A 12,139-nucleotide genomic window follows, 5' to 3' on the forward strand; every position below is an offset into this window, starting at 1 on the left:
ACTTGAAACAGTCAATTAGGGCAGAGAACCAGTTAATTTATTTGAATCCCACCACTGACTACAGCTACTTATTCATAATTACTGTGCCCACTGTGCAACCCAAATTCATGCCCTAACCCATATTGAGCAATTTATTTAAGGAACATCCTTTGTTAAATTGATTTTATTTTTTTTATATAGTTTTCCAAAGAAGCCAACGTCAGCCTTATGCCAGAAATGAGATTTTACCTGTTTTTTTTCCCATTACAGGACAGAATCAGAATCCCTTAGACTTACCAGAACACACGAGAAACTTGTACCATCATTGGCTGTAGTTTCCTTCCTGTGACTATCTTCATATAAAGGAGGAATCTTTTCAACCACCCCCAGTGCCTTGTGCATAATGTATATTTAAGTATCACTGCTTATGCACAATGATCATAGAGTATACTTAGTTTGCCCCATGAACTCAGTCAGTGGGAGATGTGTGTAAAGGTGTCATCCTGGTGCCTGCACTATTTTCACAGCAAACTGCTCCTATCACATTCCATTAGTGTACGACGTAAACAAAGGCTTTCATAATTTTGTCCAAGCCCTAAAACAACCAAGTACTTATATTCTGTAAGCACTATGCTCAAACTGTGGCAAATAGGCTGTTCAAGATCTCTAAATTTAGTACATGCTATAACCCTTATGCAACATTAAGTTTGGAGAAATAGACAGCCCATTATATCTTAAATTATATACTACAACATACTGTTTTGGTATACTCATTCAAATATATACTGTGAAGATTTAACTGTTATTGGAATAACTTTTAAGCTGATTTAAGAGCAGATGTTTAAGTTGTTTCCATGTGAAACATTATGTGGAACTACAACACTTAAGCTGGATACACTACAGAATTTTCCACCAACTTTTTATGCCGATTTTACATGCGATCGATGTTCCGATCGCTCAGTCCATGGACTGCATACACACTAGCATTGTTTAGGACGATAAAGGGAAGAGCGGTCGTCCCTTTAGCGACTTTTTACAGCCATGTTGTTGTGAGCAATGACAAATTTCGTACTCACTGTTGTGGATTGGTCGGAAGTTTATACACACTACACAGCGGAAACGACATTGGAACAAAAATATTAAACATTACGACCAACCAAATGGGGTGACAATTGTCCATTTGGGCAGACTTTCGACCATCGTGTCACTACACACACTGACCCGACTTTTGAACAAGCGGTCGCATGTCAGCTGATTGAGCAGATTATTGGACGAAAACTGTATAGTGTGTACCCAGCTTTAGCATGTCAGTACGATAGCCATTCACATATTTGCTCTAAAGATAGGGCCTTGCTTATAATGCAAGTCTACAAAGGACATCTCATTTTAGGGTTAGAGACCTAAATTTTCTAGGGATGACCGACAAGTACCACAGAATTTATATACCTTTGATGTGGGCATGATTGTGTGACTTGTAACAGGACTCCATTTTATTTCCTCCCTCACTTTGCTGTCTGCAGTGTGGACAACAGGACAGAAGTACAAACGCCAAGGCAGTAGGGGTTGTAGAGTCTTGGGTACGTTTACTTTTGGGCCCCAAGAGGTCTTCCGCTTAGGCTTTTAATAATTGCTAAACCCTTTCACACAAACCATTTATAGCTTTAGGGCTGCTGAGTACAAGCTTAACATCCATTGGTTGCCAGTTCACCAAAAAGATGATTTGCCCATGTGATTAGTCAGATTGCCATTTCCATGAAGTGAATCCAGTGGGCAGCAAACACCGGTAGTTTAGAAACAAGTTGTGACTGGTCTGCTATTACTATGTTCATGAAATAAGCAAGACATGTTGAGTTAAATGATCTTTATTGAAGGCCATGCATTGCCTCCATTACAGTACTTCAAATCACTGTACATAAACTGTGAAAACACTGGCTGCATTTTCTAGTACAAAAAAGGAACTAAAATTTCTTCAGGAATGTAGAGAAACAGTCAACTTAAATAGTGAAAAAGTGCACTAGTCACTGCTGTGCAGAAGACCTTTTCTGCACATCCTGTAGAGACTTCTCTTAAATAACTAGCCTGTTCTGAAAAACACAATATAAAGAGCAAGGATGGGAAATAAAATAAAACAAAAGAAAAAAAACAAAACAAAAAACACAGACTGTGCATCTTACTGGGGGTAAGTTCCAGGCATTGTATAACCCATCATGGTGCTTGCTGCAGCAACAGCCGCAGCTGGGTATGTGTACGCTTGTGTGTTCATCCCATTCTGCATGGTTGTGGCATACTGCTGACTGGCATCAAAGCTGTTCTGATAGGTACCATTTTGTGCACCACCCCGGAAGCCACCTTGTACTGCCGGTGCGCCGTAGCCATTGTTGAAGGAGTTACCATTGTTATACGACTGTGCCCCAAAGCCATTCATGGACTTGTTCCCGAAGTCTCTCTTGGCACCAAACCCTCTGTTGTAGTTTTCCCTGTCCCACCCACCCCGCTTGCCTGAAGAGAAGCGGTCACGACGGTCACTCATTCCTCCTCGTCCTCTGAAGCGCCCTGTGAATAGGACAGAATACACTTAGAATTTGGATAGGTAAGAGACAGTCACAACAAACTTTAGTGTCAGATTAACTAGCAACATCCCCATCAAATAAAAGGATGATACTTTATATTCAATAGCTAGTTTATGTGCACACTATTATAGATCCACAATTCTCTCAAATCAGTTCAGTTCCTAATAAAGTCTAACAGAAAGTCAGGATGGCCATTCTATTGTGCTCAGGAAGCAGCCATATTATTGCTTGAACCAAAGTTCAGTCCACAAAATCATTTAGTGATGTCTACTCCATAGCAAGTCTATGTGAATCATTCTGGAGAATTTTGGTTCAGCCCACAAAATGGGTACCTTCATTCCAGGCTGGCTTTTGTCAATAAGTTTATTAAAAGATTAGTCACGCCACACTTACCTCTATCATCAACCAACTGGAGCAGCTTGGGGTTGATTGTCTGGTTAGCCTCTCTGAGCACAGAGATCAAATCATTGACCTGCTTGGCATTATTGGGGGTAAAGAATGTGTAGGCTGTGCCAGTTTTGCTACTGCGGGCTGTTCTTCCAATACGATGGATATAGTCCTCAGAGGAGTTTGGATAGTCATAATTGATGACAAATTTCACATCTTCCACATCTGTAAAGTGTTGCAGTGTGGCAAACAGGACAGCAAATAAGAGTTTTGCACACCACAACAGCCAGACCAGAAAGACAAGTTAGATTAAAAGAACATTTCAGTGAGAAATCAGGGCTGAAAAGAAGAAGCGTTAAAAAGAAAAAAAATAATAAAAGGTACCCAGAGCTCACAGCAAAATAAATGTAGAACAAACCTAGTCTGCTCCCACCAAACACACCTTACCAGGAGTATGTTATGCACAGTCTCCCTATCAATAGTCAATTTCAAGTGACATCTGTTGGCTTCTCCGCAGTACGGCCACTAAAGCTGGCGGCAGCCTCCTCATGTGTTCGACTCGAGGACCTTCCAGAGAACTGCACCTGGTCCTCACACACATTCATTAGAAGCTCAATACTCGAGCCACCCACTGCATGGTCTTGCCAGGACCTTATAACCATGTCTCCCCAACTCTACATGGGGGGGAAACACCGATACCAGCAGGTTTGTTTGGTACACCTGTCTCGTCTAGGCAAGAGCTTCCAAGAAGCCACGGTTCACTTGAGAATTTGTCCCCCTCAGGCAGGTCTCGACATGACGACTACGGTACAGGTGAGGGAGGATCGTGAAACTTTGCAGAGGCGAGGAGTGCTGCTCCACCTGCCCATTCTATACACTCATTCATGTGCCAGTACTCACCAATTTGTCTACAAAAGGCTTAGAACCAGAGAACAAAAAGAAACCTGCTCTCCCAGGCAAGGAACCACAAATTGGCCGGATCCTCACTGAAACTTGCCTCATCGCAGAGCGTGTGTGTTACGGGTAACAGCACTGCATTATGACAAGCATGCAAAGCATTGAAACCAGAGTAAGGGTGCAAATGTCATGGGGATTGCAAGTTTTTTTGTGGGGTTAAATAAAGTCTCTGCCTTTTGAAGATACTGGCACACGATGCTCAGCTTTCCACCTCTCTACTCGACTGGGAGCAGCCAGCCGATTTCCACTAGTCCTCCGTCCCCCTCGAGTCCTCCGAATGTCATGCCTAGGCCATGCCACAAAGACCGCACCTTTGTGAAAAACAAAACTCAAGAGAATGGCAGAGGTTAAAGAAAGCAGTCAACTTTCTTTTCTTTTAAGGAAAAATAAAAAAATGTAATTAAATACTGAAGCGCAGACAGTGTTGAGTACTGACCTAGACCTCGGGAAGCAACATCTGTGGCTATGAGGATTGGCGATTTACCATGTTTGAACTCTGCAAAAAGAAAGGTAGTGTTAAAAAAGCCACAATGACAAGACGGTTTAAGCCAGTGTGACACTAGGTGTTGTGAAACTACAAGTCCCAGCATGCTCTGCCAGCTATCAGCTAGTTATCTACTGGCAAATCATGCTGGGACTTGTAGTTTCACAACACCTGGAGTGTCACAGGTTAGCCATCACTGGTTTAAGCAAAACACAATATACATACCATTTAAAACCCAGTCACGTTCTTGTTGACTTTTGTCACCGTGTATGCCCATTGCTGGCCACCTGCAACAAAGTGAATGGTTACTTCAGACAAGTTCCTAGGACAAAAGTAGCTACTAGAATGACTAAGAGGAAAGGCTTTGTTCTGTGTGTTGTATGTAGACAAATTACACCCCAAGTATAATCTTACAAGCAGGAGCTGGCAGGCCAAGGGTTTACTGTGAAATCTGATTGTAGAGCTAAACCTTTCAAGGCAGACTAGTGAGCTGCATACTTTTTCTACACGTTATGGAGCATTGGATGTATCATGGATAGAGTGAGCTGTTTCCAAGGCATTAAGGTCCCACACATGTCCAGGTTAAAGTTGAAGGTTACAGATCACTATGAAAGTCACTTACCCGTCTCTACGTAATTTGCGAGTGAGGTCATCACAGCGCCTTTTTGTCTCTACAAATACTATGGTCTTGTTTTCCTTCTCACTCATGATCTCTTCCATCAGACGGACAAGTCTAGAGAGTTATAAGCACATAATTAGAGCCAGGACTTCAGACAGACAATAGGAACACTTTCAGCTGACTATTCTCCTAATTTAAACACATGCAGGAAATATAACCGAGCATACTGATAGCAGTTTTAAATCACTACCAATTTCCTAGAGGCAACTAGGAAATATAGACTTGCTGCATTATATCTACAAGACTAGCAGTGCCAATATACAAAACACTTCAGTTAACAATACTTTTATATTTCATGTCATGATGTTGCAGTATAATCACATGATAGATGCCACAGCCCAAGATATTGCTACCATAGCATAATACATACTTGTCATCTTTCTCTCCGTCATTACAGACATCAACAATCTGAAGGATGTTGTGATTAGCGCTCAGTTCCAGTGCACCAATGTTAATGTGAATGTAGTCTTTTAAAAAGTCTTCTGCTAGCTGCCGTACTTCTTTGGGCCAGGTTGCACTCCACATTAGGGTCTGTCTGTCAGGCTGGAGATAGACAATGGGTTAGGCCTGGACAACTTGAGCTAAACAAACTGCAAGAAAACATGATCAAATACTCACTCGAATCTGGTCCACAATCTTCCTGATCTGAGGCTCAAACCCCATATCGAGCATTCTGTCTGCTTCGTCAAGTACCAAATATGTGCATCTGTTGAGATTGGTCTTACCGGCTTCCAAGAAGTCTATTAACCGGCCAGGTGTTGCAATGCAGATTTCAACACCTAATGAAGACATAATACAGTGAGTAACCAACACACAAAGACAGATCTTAACATGTATAAGAGCCCATTATCATTAATATGAGCTCACCTCTTTCTAGATCACGAATTTGTGGTCCTTTGGGGGCTCCTCCATAAATGCAGGTGGACTTCAAGCGGCAAGCTCTTCCATACTCTGCTGCCACTTGTTGCACTTGCTGAGCCAGTTCTCGGGTAGGTGCCAGCACCAGGAGCTGAGGGAGACAAAATTTATTTTTTTCTGGAAGATTTAACACCAGGACCACTAACTTGTGGCCCTATTCCATATTCTGTCAATTTTCCAACTAAGATTCTATAGTGCACAAGACACCAAACAGTTAGACTGGCGGACTGTTCTATCAACATGAGCGCACATGGGCATAAGTAAAAACGGAACCACCACTTAATGCCCTTTAGTTCTTGTAAGCATCCACTATAAGAAATACATAAACAAGCACACATGGCAGAGAACAGGTACTTACAATTGGCCCATCTCCCCTCTGCAGGAATGGTTGATGGTTGATGTGGACGATCCCTGGGAGCAGGTACTGTAAACACAAAACAGTCTCATCATTCTGCCTTTCAACAAAGACAAAGTTGCATTAGTCGTTATAATGGTTAAAGTTACTTACAGATAGTGTTTTCCCAGATCCAGTCATTGCAACGCCAACCATATCGAGACCACTAAGTGCTACTGGCCAACCTTGGCTTTGGATAGGTGTTGGGTCGGTAAAGTTCTGGCGTTTGAGCACCTCCATGATGTTAGCTATTAAGAACATAAGGTGGTTATTTTGTTTTTCTTTGTGGATAATGTGCTAAAGTACATAGAGCTGGTAAGTGTGGTTACCTGGGAAGTTGGCATCATGAAATTGGAGAATAGGTTTGGGGGTGTTGTGGCCACGGACTGTGATCTCCTTACTTCTCCTGTATTGCTCACATTCTTGCTGCAAGACAAACAATATAAATTAGCACGTGCATGCTTAAGCCCCCCACCATATGACTCAACCCAAAACTAAAAAATGTTGTGTTTATTTAAGCTGGCAAGACAGTCATCTTTAATAACACAAAGATATTTATTAAACCTCAGTATGTTGTGTACAGTGCACCACAGACAATAGCTTACCGGTGTAAGTCTTGCCACATCAGGGCTTTCTTGATAAAAGTTCTTCTCAAATTTGGGTAGTGTTTCCAAGTTCCATTTCTTTTTCATTAGCCTCTCGCCCGGGTTTCCAAATTTGCCACCTGGGCCGCCTCTGTTCCCTCCGAAACGTGGAGCACCTCCATATCTGAGACAAGACAAAAAAATATAATAATGAGTTATGCAGGAAGAAGGCAAGTAATTTATCATCTCAAGTAGCCGAGCATAGGGAACATGTTTAACAAGCTTACAGACAAGCTGTTGTTCATGAGTTAAAGAACGCTTCAAGCCCTGCCAGTGACAAAAGGCAGGATGTTAAAACCATGATGTAACGTCCAATGACGCAGGAGGAAGTATTGAGAAATCAGATACCGGCAACACATCTAGCTACGCCTTTCCTAGAAACCGTTATGAGACATTACAATAGGTAAACACTTATGTAAGGACAAAATGTACCTCCAAGCACACCACAATGATTCACAAGAAAACAGATGTAAAATCTATAGCACATCTGATATTAAGCCAGGAAACCAGGTGCTTCCAGCCTTGCCTCAAGGCTAATTTTATATTTCTAATTAAATATTTGAAGGGGTATATTAGATGGCAAGCTCAAACTAATTTGGATAGAGACCAACGCCGGCATGAACGATCAGGACAACACAAGTTACAGTTTACATAATCTGCATTTCTGAAAGACTAACAGCGTAAAATCCCAAGCAATTACTGTACAGTTATGAGTCACACGTAGTCATGATATACCCAGAAAAATTATAAAGGAAATTGTGAGACAGATCATAGGACATTATAACAAACTGCAGATTAGTAGAAAAATAAAAGGAAAATCTTGTGAATTAAACCAATCCAGAAACAGCAGTCTGCTTAGTATTTAAAGACGAACTGCATAGTGTGAGGAGGACTAAATAGGTCTTTATATAATAGTACGCCACACTCCTTATACTGAGTGCACTACAATGTATGGCCACTAAGAAGAAGATGCCCCAATGACTCAGTACAAGAAATACTGAAAGCAGCCATCAGCAACACACTGCCAGCTCCAGCACAGTGACTGCAGGAAGAGCACAATACAAAGGCAGAGATGGGGCACAGTGAATAAAGTATAATTACCACCCATGGGGGCAATAGATCCACCACACTTACAATAAAAACCTGGGGATGGGGCATATAGGACACTAGCACGATAAGGGTTACACACCAGGTGTAGAGAATACTGTGCCCCAAGAGCTAGCACTCTAATCAGAGAGCAGGAGCCCGGTAGAAGTCACATCTACCTCCCTCCCCCCCCCCTCTGGCCGCCATTTTGTGATCAGACAAAGAACCGGCATTTTGTGACGACGACCGCATGGCGGAGCCTCCATCTTACGCAGTACCAAAAATAATCGGGGTGCTGGTCCCCAAATCCATGATCCCGACATAGACACGGTAATAATGCCAAACCACCTCCCAGTACCGGGGTACACGGTGACCCCCTCATTATATACACGACCCAATATAATAATATGGGTACCCTCACCCCATCAGTCCATGGCAGTGACCAAGTACAGGCAGAGCGCCCCTATACCGGCGGCATCCGGCCGCCATGACCGCGAAACCAGCCGTTAACAAAAAAAAAAAATCCGTAACGGCAGCGGAAGACTCACCCTCTGTCGCGGCCGCGGTCTCTATCGTTGAATCCAGGCATAGTTGTGGTAGGGTTACGGTGAAATCAAGGAGCGAAAGAAAGAAATCTCGGGATACAGGAAAGGTCCGGAGGATGGAGGGGAAGATGTGTGCAGCTCGGCTGCCGGTTAAATAGAGAGACAGAAGCCGGCAACACGTCCGCAGATCAGGGCGTTGCACGGTGACGTAATCAGTATCCCTCCGCCGCCTGGGGGGCGGGGCCCGGCACAGGCAGGCGCCATCTTCCGTAAGGGCAGGGCGCGCCTATAGTCTATCTCTGACGCAGGGCCTCGGCCCGTTATGCCGCGGTATATGCCGGCGGGAGAGAATGGAGCAATATGAATCTGTTTGTAAAAATGTAAGTGTAGTTAGAAGCAATAAAATTGACGGTGGTGAATCAGGGTGCTGTGCCCGGGGGGCGGGGGAGGAAAATGGAGGAGGGGGCGGAGCTTGAAGCCGTAGTCACGTGGGCGGGACAGTGGCTGGCCAGCAGTATATGAGAGGGGGACGAAGGCAGCATGTGAGACACGCAGCGAGTGGTTCTGTATGTGTGTGAGTGCCTGTGTTATATATATATATATTTATATTTATATTTATATTTATATATACATATGTATATATTTATACTGTATGTGTGTTGTGTATGTTTGTAAGGTTGTTCTGCTGCTCTATCCCATTACACACATTGATCTTATTTGATCTCCCCCGTGTGATGGCGCCTGCACCGGGGGGTGAGATGATAGGACCTCTCTGGCTATGCCCCTTCTGGGGACTGTGTGCCCAGATTCTGGCTCTACAGGCTGCTTACTCTGGATGTGATGATTTGATCAGATATACTAAATCGGTTTTACCGGTTAATGAGTATAGAGGCGATTCTGATCCATGAGCAGCAGTCGGTGTAGAATGCTGGTGAGTCCTGGGATGCTTTATTTTATTTTTAGAATCTTACAGTTTGCAAGAAACATTTTCATCTGGGGTCAGAGGGGTTAAAGCTAAGTTATAAATGTGCAGGAAAGTCAGACTGAACATTTGTGTGACCTGTGTTACTATTAAATAAAGCAAGTGTTTGGTACAATGGCCATGTCTGAATGAGTATTAAGACTAACTTTACTTTTTAAAATTCAAGTCTGAACTAAAGTTATAATAATAAAATCTAATGTTGGCTCTATTTCTGAGTTCAAGGTGGTTTGCGGAGTATTATCAAGGGTCTGCATGATAAAGTACCTGCTTCTTCCAAGGGAAACCACAAACCAAAAATTGTGCCAGCCCCAATGTAAATTCTTTACTGGTAAAACATTTGTCAATTTATTTTGCTTTAGATCAATATTTATTGTAATTTTATACCTTTGAATTAAGAGGTTATAGCAGTGATACATTTCAGGGGCCGTCCTCTAACCTTGGTAAGTGCTGCACATCAGCTGTAATCTCTGTAATAAGTTAAAACAATACATTTAATCAAAAATGAGATACCAATGTTAATAAAATGTCAGCAGACATATTAAATAAGTGTTAGAAGCTATAACAAATACACCTGACAATAAAGCAGGAAGGAGCTTGGGGGATGAGGGTAATGGTTCGGAGTCCATTTTGAAATAGGAGGAAGGTGCTTTGTTGTAAAGAAAATAGCATTTCATTGCTACTTTTCCCTTCCAATACAACCTATGTATATTGTCCAGTCCTACACAGACAATAAAGGATTGGGAGTGTGAATAATAGAGTTTTATGGTCCTGTGAGCTATTAGCCTTAGGCTTGGTGCACACTACAGGTTTTTCGCCCAATTATCAGGCCAATCACTCGATAAACAACCGTTTGGCCCGTTATCACACGAGTGTGTACACTTTAATGATAATCATTCTACAGCACATTGTTTTATTTAATTTTATAACCGGACTAAAAATCTCAGTCAAAGATGGAACGATGTCATTCCAATTCTTCAATGTGTATGACCAGGACCAGCAGTGTAGGCAGATCTCTGTAGAGTTTAAAGGGGCATATTCAATTGTTGGCGTTACAGCCTAAAGTAACACGCCCCGCGCACTATTACCTTCATTATGGTAATAGTGTGCGTAAATACCATTATTACGGTACTTTACTCGCTGGATTTCAGCTCACGGACTGCAAGCTGAAATCCTGCTTAGTATTACCGTAATAACAGTAATACTTTTTCCGCCGCCGAAACCGCCAACATTTCAATATGCCCCAAAGAGTTACGGTTAAATCTTATAAAACGTGTATAGCGTGTACATATGAATCGACATGCTGATTGGTACTTTCAGTCTGTAAAATCATTAACGATATTGCATCAGGAGAAATTTTCTGAAGTGTGTACCCAGTTTAAGGAATCTAATCTATACACCTTTGTCAGACTTGGCCATGTAAACAAAACATCCAGTGCTCTTTTTGTGCTTATACACCTGGCTTTTTGCGTGCAGTTAGGTCTAAAACGACTTAATTGGCCATCCAAATCTCAGCATATATGGGCACCTTTAAAAAAAATTGCTGACTAGTTAAAAAAAAAAAAACAATTTAAGATGTTGAGTCCTCTTGTTTGGAACATCAACCCTGTTAAGCTGATAGATTTTCAAAACTAAACTTTACAGAGCAAACGTGGATAACACTTTCACTTAATATTTTTTTTGTCTACACATCAAAGCAGTCATTTCATTGTACAGGTAAAGGATCCAACATCGAGTACTATTGTACTTCCCGATTAAACTGCACTAGTGAAGTGACTGATTGCTATAAGATACTGCATCATTTTGTTTAATACAGTTCCATTGACTTGTGAATAAATGTGCATATGCATTACATCAATTGTGAGCTCTTCAAGGCAGAAGCATTTTTACAATTGAATGTAATGGACTTGAGTTAGTGTAATGGTACATACAAAAAAATAATGCTACTCAAAACTTTCCACACGACACAAGAAACAAAGTCAACATGCTTTTTTACATTTTTTCAAGGGAGCAGTCAAAATAAAGTTAAATCAAGGACAATATTAAAATGCCAAAAAGTCCAAAACTTCAGGTTAAACTGGTTTTCCACTTTTGGGCATTTTATTTTTCTAAATAAAATGTTACCCACTTCAAGACTGCAGGGTGTTGCCCCTTTATGACCAGACCAAATATAATGTGATCTGATGCCTCAATTCAAATGGGCATCCATTTTTTTTATTTCTTAGTCCACTCAAGTAAATGTTACACTACATCTTTGTACTTAATGGAGTTTTAGAGAAAAAAGCTGATTATGAAAAACATGCTTTCCAGATATTCAGCTTAGTATTGAATTCATTTAGTTATCTTGGATAAAAGTATAGTAACTGTTATTTTTTGCATAAATTCTTGGGAAGACAGTTGGTGTGTGGGCCAGGATTAGGAAAAACAAATATTGGGGTGGTGGTATAATTTAGTGTGGGAATCATTGTGTGACATTCACACATTGGCCTGAGAGTATGTGACACAAAGTGCTCTAGT

At 41.7% G+C, this 12,139-nt stretch overlaps 1 protein-coding gene, 1 long non-coding RNA gene and 1 other non-coding gene across 6 annotated transcripts in view; 1 reads left to right on the plus strand and 2 right to left on the minus strand.

Moving 5' to 3' along the window:
- Positions 1 to 1,825: 1,825 nt before the first annotated feature.
- DDX5 (DEAD-box helicase 5) lies at positions 1,826 to 8,822 on the minus strand. Of its 3 annotated transcripts, none has more exons than XM_075177996.1 (14): positions 8,647 to 8,822; positions 6,974 to 7,136; positions 6,698 to 6,794; positions 6,483 to 6,616; positions 6,333 to 6,398; positions 5,924 to 6,065; positions 5,675 to 5,835; positions 5,427 to 5,599; positions 5,000 to 5,110; positions 4,603 to 4,664; positions 4,330 to 4,389; positions 2,943 to 3,161; positions 2,154 to 2,532; positions 1,826 to 2,063 (listed from the first exon to the last, which is right to left on the minus strand). In XM_075177996.1, exons 1-14 carry the CDS (start codon positions 8,685 to 8,687, stop codon positions 2,054 to 2,056), a joined length of 1,818 nt encoding a protein of 605 aa, XP_075034097.1. In that variant the 5' UTR covers positions 8,688 to 8,822; the 3' UTR covers positions 1,826 to 2,053. The 3 variants fall into 3 exon arrangements, with proteins under 3 accessions (XP_075034097.1, XP_075034099.1, XP_075034098.1); XM_075177998.1 differs by lacking the exon at positions 8,647 to 8,822 and adding an exon at positions 7,240 to 7,261; XM_075177997.1 differs by having other exon boundaries at positions 1,826 to 2,532.
- A 305-nt stretch (positions 8,823 to 9,127) lies between these two features.
- LOC142095540 (small Cajal body-specific RNA 2) lies at positions 9,128 to 9,549 on the plus strand. Its single transcript, XR_012677804.1, has one exon.
- Positions 9,550 to 9,938: 389 nt separating this feature from the next.
- LOC142095167 (uncharacterized) overlaps positions 9,939 to 12,139 on the minus strand; it is a 28,798-nt gene continuing 26,597 nt past the window's right edge. For both annotated transcript variants that reach the window (XR_012677750.1, XR_012677751.1), the window contains exon 3: positions 9,939 to 10,092. This is a non-coding gene — a long non-coding RNA (uncharacterized LOC142095167). The remainder of the gene's footprint in view (positions 10,093 to 12,139) is intronic.

Source organism: Mixophyes fleayi, chromosome 6 (genome assembly GCF_038048845.1).
Source record: "Mixophyes fleayi isolate aMixFle1 chromosome 6, aMixFle1.hap1, whole genome shotgun sequence".
NCBI classification, from domain to species: domain Eukaryota; kingdom Metazoa; phylum Chordata; class Amphibia; order Anura; family Limnodynastidae; genus Mixophyes; species Mixophyes fleayi.

Excerpts from the sequence above, each read along its gene's own strand:
- DDX5 (XM_075177996.1), bottom strand. The coding sequence starts at position 8,687 with ATGCCTGGATTCAACGATAGAGACCGCGGCCGCGACAGAGG. Across the intron at positions 6,795-6,973 it reads ATGTGGCAAGACTTACACCG|CAAGAATGTGAGCAATACAG; the intron begins GTAAGCTATTGT and ends TTTGTCTTGCAG. Across the intron at positions 6,066-6,332 it reads AGAGGGGAGATGGGCCAATT|CTCCTGGTGCTGGCACCTAC; the intron begins GTAAGTACCTGT and ends TGTCTCCCTCAG.